Source organism: Ostreococcus tauri (genome assembly GCF_000214015.3).
Source record: "Ostreococcus tauri WGS project CAID00000000 data, contig chromosome 04, whole genome shotgun sequence".
Classification (NCBI taxonomy): Eukaryota; Viridiplantae; Chlorophyta; class Mamiellophyceae; order Mamiellales; family Bathycoccaceae; genus Ostreococcus; species Ostreococcus tauri.
Window position 1 is genome coordinate 216,686 of NC_014429.2, and position 23,379 is coordinate 240,064.

The 23,379-nt window shown below is 53.7% G+C and overlaps 7 protein-coding genes across 7 annotated transcripts; 4 read left to right on the forward strand and 3 right to left on the reverse strand.

Annotated features, from left to right (window-relative positions):
* On the forward strand, positions 1 to 1,644 carry OT_ostta04g01260 (Dolichol phosphate-mannose biosynthesis regulatory; the record flags this gene model as incomplete). Its single annotated transcript, XM_022984447.1, has 2 exons — positions 1 to 200; positions 313 to 1,644. Coding segments are annotated over 2 exons (1,532 nt in total), but the record flags the coding sequence as incomplete, so codon positions are not given.
* Positions 1,645 to 1,832: 188 nt separating this feature from the next.
* On the reverse strand, positions 1,833 to 2,993 carry OT_ostta04g01270 (Ribosomal protein S3, eukaryotic/archaeal; the record flags this gene model as incomplete). The annotated part of the gene is made up of 3 exons (XM_022984448.1): positions 1,833 to 2,175; positions 2,423 to 2,742; positions 2,964 to 2,993. 3 exons carry the CDS (start codon positions 2,991 to 2,993, stop codon positions 1,833 to 1,835), a joined length of 693 nt encoding a protein of 230 aa, XP_022838719.1.
* A 197-nt stretch (positions 2,994 to 3,190) lies between these two features.
* On the reverse strand, positions 3,191 to 5,416 carry OT_ostta04g01280 (TATA element modulatory factor 1 TATA binding; the record flags this gene model as incomplete). Its single annotated transcript, XM_003078617.2, has 1 exon — positions 3,191 to 5,416. The coding sequence occupies one exon, from the start codon at positions 5,414 to 5,416 to the stop codon at positions 3,191 to 3,193; it is 2,226 nt and encodes a 741-aa protein (XP_003078665.2).
* A 255-nt stretch (positions 5,417 to 5,671) lies between these two features.
* Positions 5,672 to 6,319, forward strand: OT_ostta04g01290 (OB-fold nucleic acid binding domain, AA-tRNA synthetase-type; the record flags this gene model as incomplete). Its single annotated transcript, XM_003078619.2, has 1 exon — positions 5,672 to 6,319. The coding sequence occupies one exon, from the start codon at positions 5,672 to 5,674 to the stop codon at positions 6,317 to 6,319; it is 648 nt and encodes a 215-aa protein (XP_003078667.2).
* Positions 6,320 to 6,434: 115 nt separating this feature from the next.
* On the reverse strand, positions 6,435 to 19,685 carry OT_ostta04g01300 (Insulin-like growth factor binding protein,N-terminal; the record flags this gene model as incomplete). Its single annotated transcript, XM_003075046.2, has 1 exon — positions 6,435 to 19,685. The coding sequence occupies one exon, from the start codon at positions 19,683 to 19,685 to the stop codon at positions 6,435 to 6,437; it is 13,251 nt and encodes a 4,416-aa protein (XP_003075094.2).
* A 676-nt stretch (positions 19,686 to 20,361) lies between these two features.
* OT_ostta04g01310 (Ribosomal protein L32e) lies at positions 20,362 to 21,027 on the forward strand (the record flags this gene model as incomplete). The annotated part of the gene is made up of 2 exons (XM_022984449.1): positions 20,362 to 20,454; positions 20,716 to 21,027. 2 exons carry the CDS (start codon positions 20,362 to 20,364, stop codon positions 21,025 to 21,027), a joined length of 405 nt encoding a protein of 134 aa, XP_022838720.1.
* Positions 21,028 to 21,334: 307 nt separating this feature from the next.
* Positions 21,335 to 23,332, forward strand: OT_ostta04g01320 (Armadillo-type fold; the record flags this gene model as incomplete). Its single annotated transcript, XM_003075043.2, has 1 exon — positions 21,335 to 23,332. The coding sequence occupies one exon, from the start codon at positions 21,335 to 21,337 to the stop codon at positions 23,330 to 23,332; it is 1,998 nt and encodes a 665-aa protein (XP_003075091.2).
* Between the last annotated feature and the right edge of the window lie 47 nt (positions 23,333 to 23,379).

Genomic DNA, 23,379 nt, shown 5'->3' on the forward strand with positions numbered 1-23,379 from the left:
CGGCTTTGGCCTTTCTCACCGTCGCCTTCGTCTATTACACCGCGTGGGCGCTCGTGACGCCGCTCATCGACGAAGGACACCCAGTTTTAAGGCTGTTCCCCAGGACAGAGCTCTCGGTCATCCTCCCGGGATACTTGGGTGGTACGCTCGTTTTGGGGTGTTTCTTCGTCGTCGGCGCGCACATGATTGCGCACAGACCTGCGCAAGTGGACTCGAAGAAGTCCAGGTGATCCTACGTGATGTGGGCGCGAGCGCTGGAGATGGCGATCTTCGGACTCACCAACGGCAGTCGCTGAGTCCGAAGATGACGAGGATGCAGTCGAGCTCGATTTCGATGACGACGAGGACAACGAAATGCTCAAGGCGATGTTGACGAAGAAGATAGTGCCCAACGTGGCGCGGACTGAGGAACTAGACCCCGACGTCTTCGTCGAAAACGTCGAGAAGGACGAAGAAGACAAATCTGACGATTTAGAGGACGAGAAATCTGATGATTCAGAGGACGAAAGCGAATCTGAAAATTTATCCGAGGAGGAAGACATGACTGAGGAAGAGAAGATAGCGCAGCGTAAGGCGGCGAAGAAGTTCATCAAGGCGGATAGAAAGAAGAACAAGAAGCTCGCCCGCGCGCAAGCTGTTGGAGGATTCCTTGAAGACGAGGCAGAAATGTCAGAGGATGGTGGGCACACCTCGGATGAAGACGATGACGACAACATGGACGACGATGAGTTGAACGAGCTCGCCGAAGGTATCGATTTCCGTGAAGAGCAAGATGAAGATGAACGTCGCGCCGCCGCGCGTCAACGAGCTTTCATGAAGGACCAGCAGAAGGCGGACGACGCTGAATTGGAACAAATGAAGGAAATGGTTGCCAACGGCTTCAAGCGCAAGAAGGGCTTGCTCGACGCCGAAGACGAGTGGAAGCGAAAAAGACGCGAAGGTGGTGATGATGACTCTGACGAAGAAATGGACTACGGTCCAGTGATCGAGCGTCCCGAAGAAGCAGTTGAGTTGTCTGATGACGATGATGGCGAGTGGCGTGAGCAAGCCGCTCGACGCCGTGCACTTCAAGAATCAGGCACGCAAGAATCACAGCTTCCGAACGCGTTCGAGAGCATCGTCAGTCAGGATATTTACGCCGCTGTGAAGGGTCGGATGAACTCGTTCAATGAATCACAGGAAGCTCGTCATTGGGAAGGCGTGGAGCCCTCTCTTGCTCGCTCGAGCTCAGTGCCTGCGTCTTTAGCTCGCACGTCGAGCCAAATCGGCGCCGGAAGCTCCGCGATGCTCTCGCGTCAATCGTCAAAGACGTTTCTTGGTAAGAAGAGACAAATCGCGAAGGCAAACGGACCGGTACTTGGTAACAGCCAAGCGAGCCGTTCGTACGTTTTCGGTCGCAGTGAGAGTCAGAGCCAGTGGGCTGGGGATGAGGCGATGCCGGCGACGACGTTTCGCGAAATCGGCCGAGAGAACGATGCGCGATCTTTCGGTGCGATAAACGCGGGGAACGTCAGTACGAAGAAGGCGGACGCGTCTGAACCGAAGAAGAAGCAGTCGCTCTTTGAGTTGATGTCTCAGACGCAAGACGAGAACGCTGTCAAGCACCTTCCACAAGCTGCCAAGTCAGTCCTGGGGAAACGTTAGAGGCTAGGTGACATTTTCATTCAACACGATGCTTAACGAACGTATTTTTGATCAGATACGGTGATTCTTACTGCAAACAAATCACTACGACACACTTCTCCTCTAAAAGCTCACCGCCCGACGCGGCTCGCCATCTATCGCCACAAGCTTATCCACACACCTACATGAATGAACTGGCAAGTATCCACTTACATGTCCAACTCCTTACCAACGTACGGCTTGGCCATGTCTTCGTCCTCCTTCGGAGTGTGAATGACGACGGTGTCCGGGATCGGCGTGGACGGGCCGTCGCGGCCCTTCGGATCGTGGTCGAGCATGATCTTAACGCGCATACCGATGGTACCTTGGCGGAGCAACGCGTGACGGGTGCAAGACACAATGTAGTCACGAACCGGGTTACCGGAAGAAATCATGTAACCATCCTTGAACTTCATCGCCTTCGCACGTTGGCCGCGAAGCTTACCAGAGACGACAACCTCCGCACCCTTGGCGCCAGACTCCATGATGTAACGAAGCACGCCATAGCACGCACTGCGAACGAACGAAAAGGCGATAACGAGGGTAAGGTCAGTCTCTCGAAACACAGAACGCGCTTCACTTGACGATTCGAGAAGGATGCGCGAGGATAGATTCGAAGACGCTCTCGCACTGAGACCCTAGGGCCTTAAGGCAAGCCATTCTCAACGCCTCGACTCGCACGTCGCCGGTCGCGCCTGGATCTCCCTCGCGCGTTCGTAACATCGTAACAATTCACGCGAACACATCTCAACAAACGTACCGTCGCACGGCGAGACCGCCGAGGAGCTTGTAGCGCAAAGACTCGCACTGGGCGATCGCGCACAACCCGCGGTTGTTCACCTTCTCCGCGTAGAGCTCAACGGTGCCTTCGGCGAAACCGAATCGTCGCTGGACGAGCGTCGTGAGCTCACGAATTCGTCGGCCCTTCTCGCCGAGCACGTTCGCGGTTCGCGTGGCGCGAATGATAATCTCCGTGCGCATCGGCGTGACGCGAACCTCAACGCCGGAGTACCCGTCCTCGGCGAGCTCGCGGACGAGCATCTCGTTGAGTTCGGCGAAGAAGACGCCATCGGCGACGAACTGATGACGTGAAAGAGATGAGAAATAATGTCAGTCGACGTGTTCTCGAGTTTATCCCGCGTGTTCGTCCCACACGAGCGCGTCGGCGGACCGAGCGCGACGGTGCGTACGACCGATCCGCCGATTTAGGGTCACTGTGCGCGCGAGCACACGTCGCGTTCGTGGCACCGACGCGCGACGTGCGACGCGCTTCTCCGTCGAACGCGGTACAGAATGCGTACCTTGCGCTTCTTGCTGATGTTGGTGGCCATGCTGGGTGTTATGCAACCCCGCGCGACGACGAAAGAGGCGGAGTCGATCGACGACGCTTGCCCTCGTGCGCGAGAGGAGCGACGAGCTCGAGATGGAGACCGTTTTCTGGATCGTTTCGTACTACATGGGGTTTTACTATGTATTATACGTGGAATGAACCGCCGCGGTGGAAAATGGAAAACCGTCGAGTCATAATTCAACGAGAGTCCATCTGATGGAATTCGTTCTCCAAAGACGTCGTCGCGGCCTCGAGGCTCTGTATGCGACTGGCTTGGGAGTCGAGCATCAAGCGAAGGTGCTGAATCCTATCGCGAAGTTCGTCGCACTCCTCGTCTCTCTCCCCGATGACTTCCAGTGCGGCGGCATACTGTGCCTGTAGGGACTTGATGCTCACAGAGTCCCCGCCGCCGTCGACAAGTTGCTCAGATTTCACAAGCTCGTTCGCGAGCGAGTCGCGAGTTTGCTCAAGCTTCTTTATCTGATCCTGAGCGATTTGGAGCTCGGTTTCTCTCGCGGTGAGCTGGCTTTTCAGCATCGCCAACGTATCTCGAACCGCCAGACTCAAGCCGGCTTCGCCGCCAGTGAGCATAGCCGCCGGTTGCTGCGTAGACTGTTGAGAAGCGCCGAAGTCATCACCACGCTTGGTTTGGAGCGATTGTGCGTCATCACGAGCGGCTCTTAACTCGTTCTCTAACTTTTCTGCGTTTGCGAGCATTTCAGCGCGCTCGCGATCCCACGTGTCGCCGAGCTGCTTGTGCTTCCCTCGTTCCTGGGCAAGCAACTGTTTCACTTTATTCTCCCGCTCTCGCGCCTCGTCTTCGATGGCTGATATGCGACCTTCCTGTTCCGCGAAGGACTCGCTAAATCTGGCCGCCTTCAGAGACTCGGCTGACGTTTTTGCACGTTGCGCCTCCAGCTCCACTTTCAACGAGCTCAACTCAACCTGAAGCTTTTCGATGCGCTCGTCTGCGGCTTGTTTCTCCTTGACGATTGCTATTTGCCGATCCTTCGCCGCGATTTCGCGCTCCGCTGCAGCCTCGGCGCGCATCTCAGCCTCGGCCAAGCGCGCAGCGGATGTCTTTTCCAGAGCGGCCCAAGCATCAGTATTCTCCGCCGCTTGCAATTGCAGTGCCTCAATCTGGCGAAGCAGCGGCCTCGTGCTCTCCGGCATTCGACGCAGCAATTCCTCGTGACTACTTTCAGCGGCTTGACACCTCTCTTCGGCCGCGGCGAGATCATTCTTAAACCTCTCTTCCTGGCGCTCTAAAGCTGCGCTCGAACGCTGCAATGAGTGCTGCAAATCTGACACCTGATCATGGAGACTCTGCTCGCGTTCACGCGCCATCTTTAGCTCCTTTGCTAAATCTTCACTCTGTGCGAGATTCGCCTTCACCTCGACGTCCGTGAGCTCTTCCTTGGCCTGCGCTAATTTGGATAAATAATACTCTTTCTGTTCGTTGAGCTGCTTGGATAGGTGCGATTTTTCTGCTGCGTGTTCCTCACGCGCACTCTTCAAGTCTGCGGAAAGCTTTTCAATCGAGGAACTCTTTGTCTTCGTCTCCTCGCTCAAGCCATGATGCAGCTCATCGCGCTCTCTGAGCTCCTTTCGCAGCTTTTTTATTATTCCTTCCATTTCGGCCTGCTTTTTACTTAGCGCCTCTCCTTCCGCCATGACTTCTTTGATAATCTCATCCTTCTCCTTGACAAGCATATCCAAGCTTGCCTGGGCATCAGCTTTCTTTTTCAATACTTTGCACTGCTCCGTTAACTCTTTCACCCGAACCTTGGTCTCCGCGAGCTGCTGCTCCGCGAGCGCCGCACGCTCCGCGGACGCCTCCTGCTCCGCGTCCAAAGATGCGCGCTGCGCAGCTCGTCTTGCAATTTCATTCTCTCGCGCGACAAGCTGCTTCTTCACAAATCTGAGCTCCTTAAGCGTCGTTTTCAGCCTTTCCGCGGCACCGTCCGGTTCGATCGTTTCCTCCTCTTCGTCTTCAACCTCCTCTTCCTCCTGCTCCGGTTCCATCGCGGGTTCGGGGATGGACTTAGGAACGACCTTTGGCTCGGGAACAACCTTTGTCGACGTCGTCGGTGCAGTCGCCTGCGCCGCAGTGGCATCACCCTCCGTCCCCGTTGCCCCCGGCGCGCGTGCACTCACGCCAAACGCCTCGTCCGCGCGAGCCTCGAGCTCTCGCGCCGCTTCGCTCGCTCGCTCCGCAATCTGCTCCGCCACCGCCCGCACGTCCAGTTCGCCCAGCGCCTCGCTCGCTCGACTCTGAATCTGCGTCGCGATCGCGTTGTAATCGAACGATCCCCAGTCCCCCCACGACGACGTCCCCGTCACGACCTGCGTCTCCGTCGCGACCGCGTCTCCCTCGCGCGCCTCCGCGCGCGCGTCGCTCGAAGGTTCACTCGACGACGCCATTCGATTTTGTCTCTTTTCAATCGTCGTCCGAAGAGCGCTCGACGCGCGCACGATCGCGCTCGTTCCGGCTCGAGGGCACTTCCCTACGCCGTCGATCGACGTCTCCGACGCCGCGCGCGACGCCCGAGCGCGCGCGACGAGACCTGACGATCGAGCGTGAGATTTTGCATTCATCGTCTCTTCACCGCGCGTCGTTCGCGCTCGTCGTCTCGCGCGCGCGCGAGCTCACGCAGCGCTCGGACGGGGACGTGAGCGATGACGTCGACGGCATCGCACGAGACCGAGAGCGCGCGAGGAGCGACGGGCTCGATGGATGACGACGACGAGGACGCGATGGGCAACGACCGAGAGTTTAAGGTACGACGACGACGCGTCGACGCGGCGGAGGCGCGCGCCCTGGGAAAGCGACAGTCGTTCTGGTGCACGACGAAGTGTTTCGTGCGTGAGATCTTACGCGCGGATGAGCTGACGTTCGAGGAGGAAGAGGTGAGCGAGGCGGAGGCGAGCGAGCGAGCGAGCGAGTGTTACGAGCTGCGGCGAAAGGTCGGGACGACGATAGCGCGGAGAGTGGAGGTGTGCGGATACGTGGTCGAGAGGCGAACGAGGAAAGATTCAAAGGTTATCTTTACACTGGACGACGGCACGGGTTGCGTTGAGTGCGTCGTGTGGATGCAGGACGGCGACGCGGCGACGGGTGAGCGCTCAGACTTGTTCGGAATCGCAAGCGCGGCAGACGGCGCCGCGGCGCTGGCGAAGGAGATACGCGTTGGAAGCCTAGCGCGGGTACAGGGTGTCGTGCGACACTGGAGAGGACATCGGCAGATCAATACGAAATCGGTGCAGATAGATCTCGATCCAAACCAAGAATGCTTGTTCTGGCTCGACGTCACCGAACATGGTTAATGGATTTACTAGTACAGTTTGCACCACACCAAACTAAGGGCTAAATCTATGGATGCTAAATTGGTCTATGCCGACATGTATCAGTTGCATCGGCTGTATTGTTGTAAATGAGATTTTATGTTTCGTCGGAGACGATGTCATCAGTTTCGTTCCGTGTTGAAGTATTGCCCGTCAACACGCTTCGTACCGACGAAAGCCAACCGTGCATTGCTCCTTGAGAAGCCGCTGTCGGCCGAGCCGCTCGCGTGGCGTCGAATGGTAGCTCTGGGTCGCTCGAGTCGAGAATAGAGCTGTCAGAATCGGATGATGTGGTCTGCGCTCTTTGACTTGAGGTGGGAGGAGCTCTCGCTGGTGCAGCCATTCTTGCCGCTCGCGCACTTTGTAGCCAGCCACCCATCACTGTGGTGGCGGTTGAAGACAAAGTCGTGCGCACTGCAGTTGGGGTAGAATCACTTGATAAGAGCGAAGACGATTCGCTGGAATCATCTGAGGTGATTTCCTGAGGTGCGGGTGGTAGCTGAGCACGCGCTTCTCTAGCGTTCATCAGCCAGCTCTTCATTGCCCCCTTTGAAGTCTCGCTAAGATTCTTCACGGAGGAGAATCTGGCATCTGCTTCGGTCTCACTTTCAGATGAGAAATCAGTTGACGAAAAAGCAGCGCTCCTGGGCGAAGGCTGCCTGCTTGCTCGAAGTTGCTTGACGGCTGCAAGCCAGCCGGTCATCGCTGCTGAGGCACCCTCAGAGAGGGCGGGAATCGGCGGGAATCGCTGTAAAGCAGCCTCTGCCTCGCTTTCAGACGTGTCAGAGAGCATACCGAGGTGGGATCCGCGTCCAGCTGCTCGAGCGGCGGCGTGCGCGACCCATGCACGCATTGCTTTTGCGGCGGGCTCAGAGAGGTGCACTTCGCCGAAATTATCTTCCATGTCATCATCCGAATCAGAAATTTCTCCTGCCCTCTGTCTACGACGCACCGCTTTACCGAGTTTCAAGCGCTGTGCGGTGCGTGGAGAAAGGATTTCTTGCAGCTGATCGATCACCCAATCTCTATTCTTTGACATGAACAAGTGACGGAAGTAGTCACTCGTGAGTTCCGCCGTGGTTATCGCCACAGAGTCTCCTTGACCTCCCTCGGCAGCGTGAACAGCTTTCATCTTATCCGCTATGCTCTTCGGTGCGAAGATGGCGCCGAAGTCTTCCTCAAGGTCGTCTTCGATGATCATCTCGCCCGAGGTGATAGAAGATGTGATTGTCCAAAGCCCAACACGGTCTGCGAGAATGAGAGAAATACGCTTGAGAATGTACGAACCCGCAAGCACCATGATGACCAGAGGGAGGAAGAGAATGTCTTCGAACATGTTATATGAAAATCTCAGCATCATAGAAATGGCGAGCACGAAGAGGAAAGATCCCGATCCTCCGAGAGCGAGCACGAAATAAAACTGACTTGAGAAGCACATCTGGTCAATGGCACGAAGACCTGGATCGATCGATTCATCGTATACTTGTTCGAGCCCTTTCCATCTCGCGGTGCGATTGACGAAACGGTATCGAGCATACTTCAAGTACTCATAGACCTTCCAACCGTGGAAAAGTTCCTGAATATTAAACGTGAAGACGTCCATGATGATCTGGAACGGGATGATGACAACAGAAAACAAGAAATAGATCAAAAGATCATTCTTCTTGAAGCCATACTGATGAGACAACCTCAGCGAATCATTGTATTGCCAGAAGAAAAAGATGAAAGGAGGCGTCATCCACAAGGCCGCGGCGTTTCCGCCGTATGACGCCAGGAAACCCATCAAATCTTCAACCAACGTGTCCTCTATATCCACTTCTGGCTCCTCCTCAATGTCATCGTCGCCAAATGAGAATGGGAGGAGCTCCAGGACAAAGTCTACCATTTTGTTGATTTTGTTCGGTAAGACAAGCGCGCACCATGCAATGAAAGCGTCTAAATACACGTATTCGACCATGCCCATGATCATCTCGAAAAAGAAACCGAGCGTGAAATCAGTAAAGTCATCAGCGCCGATTGTAGCCAAACCGACTGATGAACCGAGTACGAGCGACACTGGGGCGAGCAAGAAGGCTTCACCCAAGGCAGTTTCCACCTGCATTTCAAGAATGATGTGGAAAATTTTGAGCAGGAAGAAAATCGTGAAGAACTGTGCTCCGAATGTATCCGTAAATGAGAACTCAATGATGAGAACGTTGGTGACATTGACAAGCAAGTTGAGCAACACAAAGTGGCTTCTTTTCCAGACCTCTGGTTTGAACATCACCTCGTCGACGTATCGCTCATCCTCCAACTCCTTTTGTTCTTCATCCTTGATTTCACCGGGAATCATGATTTCTGCACAGCAACCCATTATATACATACTGGCCGTGAGAAAACATACCCCGTAGCGGCCCGTCGTGGCCTTCGGAATCTGTGCGAGCAATGCCGGATCACCTTCTCGGCCGAAATCATCGATATTGATCGGGAACTCAACCAGGAGAGGGAACATAGAGAACGCTGATTGGAAAATGAACTGAGCCGCTATGAAAGGAGCCATTCCAAGCGATACTCCCATCAGCGGAGGACCGATGACGATTCGGAGGTACGGTAGGAAACGGAATTTGGGCGGATCCTTCAGCAGTGTGAACATACGAACTACTACGAGCACAGCGAACACGAAAACAACCGCCAACGCACCAATCGCGAGGAATAGGATGAAGTAGAAGAAGAAGTCGAACGCAAATGCGTTCACCAAATCGAACCAAGTCATAGCGGCGAAGTTGATATTGAGTGTGTATGTGCCGTCATGTGTTTTCGCTGTCACGTACTCATCCATGGTGACCACAGCAGTGACGATGCGCTTCTTTTTCTTACTGACCTGGAAATAGAAGATATCGAAATCGATCACGGTAGGGATCAATCCTGCAGCCAGAACCACTCCTTCAGCCGGTTCGAACGAGACGGGAATGTTGAGCTGGTTGTTGATGTCCGCTTCATACTGCGCTGTTGACGCAGGTGGCTCTGTTTGATCATTAGCAATGATGCTCGCTGCGAACAGAGCTTCTTGACTTTCGGCTGAAGCCGTCAAGTAGAAGAGTACATCACCGTCACCCTCGTACCAACGTTTCTTCGCCGATGGCTCCGTAAAGGCTTCCTCGTAGAAACATTGGGCGGTGATACTCACTTCATCGGCGACTGGTGTTTGGACTTGCGGCGAGTACGGATCGATGGGGATGGTTTCTAACTCATCAACGAAGCTTGCTTCGCCGTATTTGACGAATTCGCGTTCATCGTCAAATTGAAGCGGCGTCCACGCCGTCTCAGTGACATGGGCCAAGTAAATATGACTATCGAATCCTCGACACGCAGAGAAGAACGGCAAGTAGTCAACCGCAAAAAGCGCCGCGCCTGATGTCCACAACCCCTCATTGAGTAGGTACTTCTCTTGTTCATACACATCGGGAAGCGATACTTCGACTGTTTCGTCTGTCTGGCCATCCTCGGCCGTGATCACCCAATCCTCTATGTGGTTGATGGTGAGATTCACATGGTTCTGACTCGGCGAAACATCTGCGCCGAGCACTGTCGCATTGGAACAGGTCCCAGGTGTATCTCCGCATCTCAAATACTTAAACTTTTTCCACTCAGCACCATAAGTGCTATTGTAGTCGAGCGTGACACGTGAATCCGAACGTCTGCAACCCAAATCTTGATTGATATTGGCACAATTGAAGTAATCATTCGAGACAGAACGCAGGAGTGAAGATGATAATGGGGAGTTCAGTGGAGATTGGAACTCTTCGTCAATCTCAGCCGGTAATATCGCATGAAACGCGAACGTGGGATTCTCTATATCGCCACGCTTAGGGTATTCAACGTCAATGCAGAACGTGTTCAAGAAGCTTGCTCGGTTCTCAGCCTGATACAGCCCGTGTAGCATGCGCACCTCAATTCTGAACGGGAAATCATCGTTAGCGTGGAGCGATAGCTCGTGCATGCCAGTCTTCCAAACATAAGTTCCCCACGACGGATTATCAACGTTATATCCAGTTGTAGATCCGTCGTTATTCCTGTTGAACCAGAACGGTAACTCGAGTGACTCTTGCGATGGTGGACACTTCTGTTCCTGTTCTGCACCTGGGATCTCTCTCATGTCCAACCAGGAAATGCCGTCACCGACATCCCATGGTGGACAAGGCACAGTCTTGAACTCTGATTCAGCACATTTTGTCGTACGGACGGCTGGATCAGTGAAGATCAATAGCTCGAAGTGATCGCCATACACGAGGTCTGGATCGATACTACGCCAATCAAATTTAATTTTTGCCGTGTGCCCTCTGGGAAGTGTGAACATTGTTAGAGGGATGTTCTCTTCATCCACCGTGACGTTGATATTGTTGTCCGCCTTGATGAACTGAGGTTGTAAGAGATGCCAGTTTTTATTCTGGCAGCCTCCCATCCCCATATAATTGAACGGGTCCGTTGCGTTCGGATCAACGTTTGGATCAGGCGCCGGTGCAGAAGCTGATTCTAGAAGCTTCCGACGCTGATCTTCGAACACTGTTTGTGCCACTTTGTTTGCGTCCTGCTCTTCGGTGCCTACTGTGGTGGTGGTGTTCAAGACTAGCTCAAAGATGTTCTCGATCAAGTCAAAGCTAATAGGATTAATTCTCCAAAAGGTGATCAGATCGGCAGAGCACTGCTCCTTACTTTTTGCCAGTGGGGACGATTGAGTTCCATTTGGACAACGTTCAAGGACCTGCCCAGTACCTTCGTTGCAAAAGAAGCACGCTTGGCATGGGAACTGCTGTCGCGTTGTATAAGCAGACCCCGCAGGACAGTAATAACCAGCAGGACAAAGGTTGTTGAATTGAGTTTCGGGGGTCGTGCCGTATCCACAGTAGTAGCCGTCGGGACATTTGTGCTCAGCGATCGACGTACGCGCATCGCACACGTAGCCTTCTGGACACAACTCTGCCTGGCCATCCGGATCAAGCTGCGTTAGAATGCACCTGTTGGCATCATACGACTCACTATCGGCGTCGCAGAAAGCAGAATATACGTTTGTTGCCAGCGTTCCTGAACCTCGGGGTTTGTTGTTGCTCATACCGTCAATCGCACACACAAGTCCGGGATTGCATGGAATGCACATGGAACCTTCAGTTAGAGCGATTGCGGATGACCAAGTCCCTTTCGGACACTGGCGACAGGCGATCGGATCTCGAGCCGAACGGAAGTAACCGGGTTGACAGGCAGTCGGCTTGAAAGTTCCTTCGTCGACACACTCATAACCGGCAGGACATTTGAGACACTCCTGAAAGCCTTCGTATGGAGTGTACGTACCAGGAAGACACGTGACCGCCGCTGTGTTTCCCTCACCAAAGGTATAAGAACCTCGTGGAGAGGGTATTGGAATATACGTCCGTTTTGGACAGTAATGGCCAGCAGGACACGGTCTCATCGGATTGTAGACGTCCTGTGCTGAGTCAGAGACAATTGTAGAATCACCTGTGGCCCATTCGCAGAAGCTCCCTTCCTTGCATGGTTGTGGTTGTTTAAACGAACCTTCCAGCACTACGTCTGTTGTCACTCCTTCTGTACAGAACGTTGTTGGAGGACAGGGCTTTGGTCGAAAGTTCTCCTTATTCAACGGAATCGGGGATGCGGTCAAAATACTTTCTTCGTCAACAACTGCCAGTGGATCACGAGTTACTGTGTTTTCCAGACAGTAGTGACCCGCAGGGCAGCGCGTGCCGGCGACGGCTAAACCCTCAGTATCACACACAAAGCCAGGCGTACAGACTTCTGGCAGTTCACGGGCGAAACCTGGACAAATGGTTCCCTTCGGACACTTTTTGCACGTCTGTTGACCGTACTCGGAGTTGTATTCCCCAGGGAGACATGGTTTTGGCTCTGTGTTGGCAACTCCGGGACAATACACCCCCTTATTTGGGCATCGAAGTTGCTGCCCGGGAGGACAGTAATGACCGGGCGGACACGGACCAGTTCCTTGCGGCGTCATAGAACCAGGCTCGCATACGTAGCCCGCGTAACATTGCTGTGGAGTGCTGAAATTGTGCACAATACTTGCACTTGAGACGACGCCAGCGGTGCAGTACATCCCAAATGGACATGGTAAAGGTCGTTCGGCGACGGCGAAGTTGGTAAAGTCACTCGTTCTCGTGCCCTCTAAGCAATAGTGACCAGGAGGGCAAAGCTTGTTTGGAATCGCAAGGCCTGTTGTATCGCACACGTAACCCTTTGGACACACAACTGGTATAAACGCGCCCGCGTCAGGAGAAATGAATCCAATTGGTGTCGGGAGACAGTTGGACTGACCCGTTCTCGGTTGAAAGCTCCCAGGCGAACACAGTGTGAAATTCTTTCCACCATCGCAAAACGCACCCCGTGGACATAAAACGGGTTCATTCCCGGGGCAGTATGATCCAGTAGGACACTGTGCGAAATGGAACAACAATCTACTGTCCGAAAAGTCGACACCATTCACAGAAACTTCAACAAACACGGTGCGAGTACCGGTCTGCTCCAAGCCCGCTACGCATAGCACTGATCGCGAAGATAAGTACGTCGCAGCCGTGAGCTCTCGACCGAAGCGACACACCATGGTGGAAGAGTTGACAAAATTCGATCCTGTGATGAAAATTGGACTTCGACTGCCGCTCAAACCAACTTTGGGAACGATGCCCGAAATCGTCGGCGGAACTCGAAAATAGTACATCAGCGGCGGCGACGCTGATACTATATCGCGGTTGTTCGGAGAAATGCTCACCTCTGGGGGACCCAGAGTCATATTGTAGGCTGGTGTGATGCACGTCACAACGTTGCTTTGCGTCACATACGCCGTAATCGGGAAGATGGTCCCGATTTTGCAACTGTAACGCACGCTGTCCTGCAAGCCACTCACTGAGATGGAAAGTGTTGTTCCACCGTTTTCAGAGCCTGATTCCGGAGATAGGCTCTTAAGAGCCAAGTTTTCGACGTACGAGAACGGTGTACCGTAATGGGAAATCATGGTGCTGTCGTCCCGAAGACCCATACCCGCGCCCTCAACCTCCGCATTCAACTGCGGGGGTGAGACGCAGACACCAACAGATGTTGAGACGATGTGCGCATCCGACTTACGAGTGCCAAAGTAGCAATAGCCGATCTCGTGAAGATTATCTCCGCTCACGTGTACCAGCGTTGTACCATTCGTTGGACCTTGCATCGGATGCATACTGGCGATCTTTGGTTGCTTAAAAATTTCAAACTCAGCGTGCGCAGAAGTATCTGTTGCAACCATCCACGTTATGACGGAGAAACCAACGTCAGTGAATGGGATTCGACAGAGGCCTGTGTATACATTTGCAAGAGAACCTTCCATGAACATGGTCGCGTTTATCTTGCACCCATAGCGCACGTCTGCTGGGTTGGTAACGTACGGCGGGTCAGAGACAAACCGCACATCCTGATCCCCTGTTGAAATCCCCCTCATAGGAAGCACAGCTCGCATGTCAAACGGGAATGATGTGACGTGTACAAAGTCACTCACGAACATATTGTCTTGAGAGTTGTGAGTAAGCCAAACGGAAATCGTTGTGGCTTCAACTGCTGCAGGAGATACGCACGTGACATGAAGCCCGTCTTCACCCTGTTCCAGTGCAAGTATGGGGCCGATGGTGCCGAAGCGGCAGAATATCTCGGCGGCAGCAGGAGTGTTCCGGGCCACGTTCAAGTTGACCAAATCGACTGTGAGGCGAGCACCTCCGTTGGGCGAAAGATACTGTTCAGGATGTGGTACCATGAAATAGTCGTCAACGTACTGAAACGCGGCATCCATCTGCGAAATCGCGTCAGGGTTATCACGCGGACTGACTCCAAGCGACACGAGCGTTGAAGTCCCCGGCTCAAGCGAGGTGTACGTTGGTGATGTACACACACCCAAAGCAGATGAGATCGGGATTGCATCACTTTTGTCCACGCCGAAGTGACAGTAATCAGAGTTGTGCAAATTTTTCCCGGAAACGTGCACTACAGAGGAACCTTTGTCAACACCGACAGAGGGAATGGAGCCAGTTATGCTGGGTGAGACAAACATTTCAAAGGAAACACCTGCCCCTTCGAACCCGATCGTTCGTAATTCAACGAAACCGATGGAATGCGACGGTACGATGCACGTGAGCTCATACGTAACGCATGCGAAACGATTTCCTCCTGTGCAACGCGATATCTCGTTGTTCGACTCACCTTGAACGACTGGTACGGAAGTGTATCCAAACATACAACCTCTTGACGGATAACTGTCTTCATGCGCCAAAACCCCAAGTGTGACGCGCGCACCGCCCTGAGATGAATCTCTATCAGGAACGGCATCCATGATTTCGAAATCTTCTTCTGCATAAACCAGAGTGAAGTGTGTGAAGTGTGGCGATGATAAATGCGAGGCAAGCCATACTCGAATAGAGTCTGTCAGGGAGTGCGCCGGGGCGACAAACTCAATTCTCGTGCCAGCGTTTCTACCGAGCAAAGGGCCTATAGAACCAACTCGCACGGATGCGGTATCCAGCGTTTGTTCAAGTGTCGATGTAGACGCCACGACGTTGGCTTGCACAACGACTCCACCCGAAGAGGGTACGAACTCTTCCCGAAAATCCACGAACGTAGGAACTGGCAAGTAACGAATGGGCATCGACATCATTTCATCATAGCCTGCACTCCCGCCATTATCAACGTGAAGATCGACATCACCTTCATTCTCAGAGAAGAACGGCGATTCACATGAAATGAAGGCCGTCGAATGCACTTGCGCGACCATGCTTTGATCACCAAAGTAACATAATACCGATTCAGATCCCGTCGCAGGATCGAAATTGTGCAAGAAATTTTCACCACTTACCGTCACTAATTCGCCGCCCGTGTTGCTAATCAAAGTCGGGTAAGAGACCGTTAAGTAAGGTTCGGGTTGGAACAAGAATAGAGCGTCATCGGCGTCTTTACCAGGAGCCGCGCCCAGAGTTACTTGAGCGAATCCAGGAGTGTATGGAGGCATGATACATTCCGAGACGTAAACGTAAGGGCTCGGCGTAGGCAGCACGAGTGTTGAGTCAACGAATAATCCAGCGACGTGGCACTTCACGCTCACACCTGTACTATTTTCGTGAAGGATTCGAATCGAGGATCCACCACTCATCGCCCCGAATGATGGATAAACCGCTGAAGACACCACTTCAATTGTCTCGCGATACGTGAATTTGTGGACGGTCCGAGTGAACATCTCACCAAAGAGCCTAGCAAACATCTCAACTTCGCCAAGTTTGTGCGACGGAACATGGCATTCCAGTCCAGTGCCAGTCAACTGTCCAAGCACTGGACCGATGGTACCGAATTTGCAGGCGGTGTAATCGAACGATTGTTGGTACCGCTCGATGGCGTAGTAAACCGTCACGATACCGCCTCCCTCCTCATTGCCTTCGACAGGCAACACATGCAGTGGGGCGTCATCTTCCTCAAAGAAGTTAAAGACCAAACCAGTTGACTTGAATTCGTCATCGTTCAGACTCGACGATCCAGGCGAGAGGAAACTGAGCACAACCGATTCGGCACTGCTTTGCGGTTGCTCAACAAAGCATAGAGCACTGGAAATAAACTTTCCTGTCGATAACTCCGCAGTACCGAAAATGAACTTGTCCTGCATTGGCTCGCTGAAGTGTTCGCCGGTCAACTTGACAATTTCACCGCCGCCTTTTGTGCCATCATGAGGATGTATCGCCCTAACTTGAGCGGTCGTTTCATACATCACTTGCATGGAGAATGATCCAGATACGCTCACGTCCTGAACATGCACGCCCACGGCGACGAAACCGGAGCTGTGAGCCGGTGCAAGGCACTGAACTCGACCATCTGATCCCACGCTAGCAAGGACAGGGTCAAGATTGAATACACAAGCGATTGACAATATCTCGATAGAAAATGCCGGACGAATGCCGGACGAATTCAAGGGAATTTCAAGCAAAGATCCACCGTCTAACCACACTGATGCGCGCTGTGAATCGGTAACTTCCAAAATACTCGCGAAATACTCGTAAGAAAGCGAATTGAATGCGCTATCGCGATTGTTCATAGTGACTGTCACGTTGACGAACCCAGGAGAATGAGCCGGTAGCACACACACGACTCTTTCAGAAGATCCATGTGTGAGCGTGATGCCAGAGATGGTACCAACTCGACAGAACATGACGCCCAAGTCTGTGGAGAAGTCACCAAAAATTTCAATTGCACTTCCGCCAAATTCCACACCTCGTGCAATTGGGTGGTCGGTCTCGACCTCGGGCAATGCTTCATAACGAAGGTCCACACTCGTCGACCGCTCTGCATCATTGTAAAGGAGCTGAACATCAACATCACCCTCACCAGTTGGTGTGGTGCATATGACAACGGCTGAAGAAACCAAATGAACTTCAGACGTTCTCCGGCTTGCGCCTACGGAAAAGACGCAAGACACGCTATAATTTGAACCCCCCCACATCATATTTGATCCATGCACGTACACTAAACTACCGCCTATCGTTGGTGCGGTATGAGGAGCCAGGCTTGTGAGTCTTGGTTTTGTCACGTACTGAAAGTCCACTCCGTAAGTGATGAAGTCATGTGAATTCATGGACACTTCAATCACTGTGAATCCGGACTTTGATGCAGGCGCGTTGCAAACGGTCGTATTAGAAACTTTGACAGCGTTTGATCCCGTGTATCCAAACTTGCACGTGCGATCATTTCCGTAAAAGCCACTGTCATGAAGCGTCACCGCAACACCACCACTGAAAAATCCTGATTCTGGTGTGGCCACAAAGGCGTTCTGAGATGACTGCTGCGATGACAAGGCTTCTTTATACTCGTAAGTGATCGCCGAGTTCATCAGCTTGATTGCAGATCCAGTATCGTGATGAAACACTTCCACTGGGACGACACTAGTGATGTGTGCCGGGGAGATGCATGTCGCACGATTCTTTGCCAGCCACCTACCAGCAACGTTCAGTATGGTGCCGATCCGGAACGAAATTACAATATCCGTGCGTAAATCTTGAGCACTAAAAGCAAGGATCGTGCCCCCCTGAGTGGTCCCACTCGAGGGAGACACTGCGGTCAGAACAGATGACGAAGTGTTTATAAACTCGAACGGTAATCCCGGAATGCTCCAGTCAAAGGCATTGTTTGAAATCGCTAGATCATGAAATCCAACCTCCATACTAGGCGCCTCACACACAACTTGAGAGGTCGAAATAAATACTGCGGGAAATGGAGCTAGGGTACCAAACCGACACAACGAAGTTGGTGAAAAATGATCTCCGTTGACGGTGACGATGAGCCCTCCGATAGCAGGGCCAAACATGGGACTCAGGTGATTCAGTTGTACCTTCCTCGTCAGTATGTTGTTTGCATCTGTAGTCGATACGATATTGTTTCCCTTGCTATCCACGATGGTAATATCGTATTCATCCACGCCGTTGTTGTCTTCAGGCAAACCACAGAGCACAGAACCATCGCTAAGGACAACCCCTGGAACGAGGGCATCACCGTTGCCGAGATTGCAATACACATCCTGACCTGGAACGAATCCATCACCAGTTATCGTGGCCGTGTCATCTTGATTATCGATGATCGTTGTTACGCTGGCATCATCCGCGTATAGGAAAGTGATCGGCGGACCATCGGCAAACATGGCACCGAACTCGTTCAACATGCCAACATCAAAATTCACGAGTCCCTTCTCGTGTGCTGGGGACACACATCTGTACTCATCTTCGGCAACCCACTCGCCCACAACCGGACCAATGGATCCGAAATAACACGCTAAATCATGCGTATCACTGAATGAGTGTCCCGCGGCCGTAACAGTGGTCCCGCCCTCGATCAAACCCATGAAAGGAGACAAAGCCGTGACCACTGGTGGGTGGTCAAACAAAAACTGGGGCTTCATGTTAACCTCTGGCGAGGTTGCTACAACCGATACGTCCAGAGTGTAAGCGCCTTCGAGCATAGCTGACGTTTCACAAATCATCAGCGCTGATGACACTAACTTCGCAGCCGCGTTTATTGTACCAAAACGGCAGACTGGATTGTCCTGCAGCAAATGCTGCCCCTCTACGTAAACCAAAGTCCCACCCCCTACAGCGCCATACCTGGGCGCGATTCTAGTAATTTCTATGATTTCTTTCATTTCGAGCTGCATACGATCCCAGATAGCGGTAGAATACATAAAATCTTCACCATTTGCCGCCACGGCAACTGTCACAAAACCGACCATGGCTGGGGCAACGCAGCTCACGATATTCTCGCCGCTACGAACAGCCGGGACTGAGCGTGATCCGAATCTACACGTAAGCTCTGGAGTCGATACGACGCCTGGAACCGTTATAGACACGTGCGAAGAGCCAGCCGTGGACACTTGTGATGGTGAGATTGCGTCTACGGTGAGACTCGGGCCAAAAGTGAAACTCTTTGTGAAGGTTGTGAAATCCCGTTGATTCATCGACACCCCGAACGACTTTGCCTCCGTAACCGTCGCCGGTGTCGTACATTCCAAGGTAGAGAGCATTTGCCAAACGGCTGTCACCTCGACTGCGCCGAACCGACATCGTAACAAACTTGTTGGTGCAAAGTTTTGTCCAGTCACTGTGACGGTCGTACCGCCAGAGCTCGTCCCGAAGGAAGGACTCACGCGACTAACGGACGGTTCGCCGATGTAAACGTGCTGCACGCTACTATACGCCTCAAAGAAGCTGGATTCCGTCAGAGAAACGTCAACTGATACGGTGCCGATATCGATTGAGGGCGATTCGCAACGCATCAACCCGGAGGAAACAATGTATCCAGTCGTCGTGCGGTCACCAAACCGACAATACTGAGAAACGTGCATATCGGCACCCATGACGTCCACGACCCCTCCAGAGATACCATAGATCGAGGTTAACGCGTCCACTTTCGCACCTCCCACGAACTGATACCCCTTGGTCCTCAGAAAGTCCCCAGTTTCGTTGTTGAGCGCGAACTCCACGTTAACGAACCCCTCCGTGTGTGCCGGCGCCGTGCACTTCACCGTTTCATCGTCCACGTAGTACGCGCGAACAAATTCAGTATCAAACTTACACGTCAGCTCCACCCCGGGTAAGTTTCGCACGCTCGCCAACGTTCGTCCCGAGAGCGTGACGACTTCGCCTCCCCCCACGTGCCCGACGTTCGGCCTCATCCACTCCACCTCCGGGATCTCAAACGCGCTCGCGAGCAGCGTGCGCGCGGACGCGATCAACACCATCACCAGTAAACTCCACGCGCGACGGCATCGACCGCGTCTCCCCCCCTCGAGCGTCATCGCGAGCGTAAATCCACCGTCAGCGCTCGTTCAGCCTCTCACGTCTTCACCCGTTTCGACGACCCACGCGCGCGTGCTCGCGCGCGCGTCATGGAAGATATCGATCCGTCCGCCCCTCGGTCCCGCGCGGACGACCGTTCGCGGACGACCGTGGCCTCGCGCGCGCGTCTTCGCGACGCGCCGAGGATGAATTTGAACGCCCGCGCCGAGGGCCGCGGGTCCACCGTCGCGAATGTTCGCGCGTATGTGTTTTTAGTACGTGATGTGCGAAACACATAGAGCACGACGGAAACAACCGTGAAAGAGACAGACGTACCCCGATCGACCCTGATTTTGGACCGAGGCGAGCGCGCGCGCGCATCGGCTCCGCCTTTTACAAGCGCGCGACGGTGCGTGCGCGACGACGTGCGCGAGATCTCGCGAGATCGATCGCGCGACGAACGATATCGATCGCGTCGAGGCGGCGTCGAGGGCGTCGACGGGGCGCCCGCGCGGGCGACGCCGTCGACGAGCTCGAGCGAGAGACGTCGTGGAGGGATTAGGGTCACGGGACGATCGACGGCGGACGTCCGAGCGCGCGCGCGAGCGAGAAGACGGAGCGTTGAAGAGCGAACGATCGAGAAGAGAGACTGACGTGTAATATTTCCCGTCTCGTTCGTCGGCGCAGTCAGGGAAGATGGTGACTCCGCTCATCAAGCACAAGATCGTCAAGAAGCGCAAGGCGACGTTCAAGAAGTATCAGTCGGACCGATACAAGCGCATCGCTAACGTACGTGCGCGACGACGCGAGCTGAGACACGCGCGAGAGAAAATTTTGTCGGCGTTCACGGGCGATCGCGAACGAGGACGAGCGTCGCGTCGACGGAGGGCGACGTTAAGGGTGACGGTGGAACAGACCCTAGGACAGGGTCGAGGCGGTTGACGACGCGAACGCGCCGCCCTGGGCTTGGGCAAGGGATGGAGAGGGATCGACGACGACTCGAGAGCACTCTGAGACTGACCGAACGCTCGCCATCGTAACGAAACGCAGACGTCATGGAGACGCCCGAAGGGTATTGACTCCCGCGAACGCCGCAAGTTCAAGGGCTTGCCGCCGATGCCGAACATCGGTTACGGTACGGCGAAGAAGACGCGACACCTGTTGCCGAACGGCTTCTTGAAGTTCACTGTCCACAACGTGAAGGACCTTGACCTCCTCCTCATGCACAACCGCAAGTACTGCGCCGAGATCGCGCACAACGTGTCCACGCTTCACCGCAAGGCCATCGTTGAGCGAGCGAAGCAGCTCAACGTGAAGGTGTCCAACGCCGCGGCTCGTCTCCGCAGCGAAGAAGACGAATAAACATTGTCTTCGTAGCCTTAAACTTAGGAGCAGCGTCGACGAGGAGGGTGTGAATCAACTTGGGATAGTAGAAATTAATTTTGTTTGTTGCAATGCAAGTGCAGTAATGAACGGAAACCGCCGTTGTCGCCGCGCGCTCTTCTCAACGCCTTCTCGATCGCGAAATGAGTGACTCGACGTCATCAGGATCATAACATCGCGCTCGCACCTCGATTTTCACTCGCGATAGGACGCACTCATCCGCGCGCCCGTTGTCCAACCGCGAGCGTCTCGCTCTCCTCACACGCGCGCGTTCGTCCACCTTACGATGGCGGACGACGCCGTCACCGACGACGAAGCCGTCGCGGCGACGTCGAATGAGATATTGTCCGCGTCGCCTCTCGACTCCCTGGTCGAGATTGAGCGCTTCGTCGACGTCGTGGAGACGACGCTCGCGGACGATTACTCGAGCGACGTCCAAGGTTCGACCGCGCTGGATATCGCGGCTAAATACTGCCGAGACTGTCACGTTTCGTCGCAGCGACTGTATCACGTGAACGCACTGTCCAAGGTGTGCGAGGGGTTGGACGACGAGCACGCGTTCCCGGTGGATTTGATCGCTGAGCTCGCGGAGGACGATGACAACGAAGTGCGGAGGAGCGTGGCGGCTCAGTTGGATCGGTTCGCCTCGTGCCTTGGAAGATTGAGCTCGAGATTGGATACCGTGAATGCGATCAAATTGCTGGGGGTGATGTTTATGCTGATAGAAGACGATTGCGAAGATGTGATTGAGGCTGCGGAGAGCACGTGCGGAGCCGTGGCGGCGTTGCTTTCATCCGAGAAGCAGAGGAGCCTTCTGATCTCGACGCTCAAGAGCTTCGGGGAGAGTGAGGAGGAGGAGATTAGGATTAGTGCGGCGAAGACGCTAGGGAGGCTGTCGGAGGTCGTGGGTTTGGAGATTACGAAGAGTGAAATGCTCCCTTGCTTGCTCAACTTGGCACGTGATGAAGAGTTCAGAGTCAGAGAGGCCGTTGCGTCGGCGCTCAGCGACACGTTCGAGGTATTGGGCGCACACGATACATTAGATTTAGTTTATCCCGAGTTTATGTTTCTGAGTAGAGACGCCATCTGGGCCGTGCGCGCCGCCTGTGCCAGGAACATAGTCCATCTTGTCAAAGCTGTGCCATCTGACGTGATGCTTCAAGTGGCTTCGGAGGCGTTTGAACCGCTGGCCAATGACGTGAGCTTCAAAGTTCGAAGTTCGGCTTTCGAACAACTTGGACCACTAATCTTCGCGCTGAGCTCCGTGGAGGTACCGAGTATTTTTGTGGACTACTTCACGAGCATGGCAGAGAGTTCAACTGTGAATGGTGCACTGCACGAAACCTGCGCTTACAATCTACCAGCTGTGGCTCTATCGCTCACAGAGCTACGTTGGGGCGAAATACGTCAGACGTTCCGCCTACTTGCGTCGAGTCTGAACTGGAGAGTCCGACGCACTTTGGCGTGCTCTCTCCACGAGGTGGCCAAAATCATCGGTAGGGATAACTCCGAAAAGGATTTACTACCAATCTTGGAGAAAATTCTAGAGGATACTGACGAGGTTAAAATCGGCGTCATCGAACACCTGAGTGAAGTTTGCAACGTGATCGGTTCGGCGGCTCGGCTTTCATTGATTCGACTGTTATCTTCAATGCACTCGGAAGACGCAGAAAATATTGGCAACTGGAGGATTCGCTTCGCGCTAGCGGAGCAGATTCTTCCCATAGCTGAGTCGCTGAGCGGTGCTGCGAGTGCGGAGTTTCTATTTCCTATTTTGCTGTCCTTCTTGCACGATGCGGCATCTGTGGTGCGCGAGAAGGCTGTTGAAATCACTGGACGAGTGCTATTCATCGCGGCGAAAGATCTCACGTGGTACTCTGAATCGATTGTGAACGCGCTGTCGTCAATTAAGTTGCTCGCCACGAGTCATAGATGGTCTGACCGCCGGGCGTACGTGAACATATGCCTAACTCTGACGAGAGAAGTCGAACAGCGCCTCATCGTGGACGAGCTCTTGCCCTTGCTGGTGATGCTCGCCGAAGACACGGCTGCCGTCGTGAGGGTCGCCCTCTGCCATTTCTTGGACGAAACGCTTCGGTTAGATCCCACGTATGCTTCGCTTCCAGATATTAGTGCGGCACTGAGTATACTGAAGATCGATGAAGAGGCTTCGGTGCGCGCAGCAGCGGAGCGCGCCGAAGCCGGCTCAACATCAAAACCGGGCGAGACGTCTGAGGGATTCACGAGCGCGCGTGAGTTACAATTCTCGCCGACTGGATTATGATATTAGATTGATTTGTAACATATGGCTAATTGTATTGTAAACCGGGC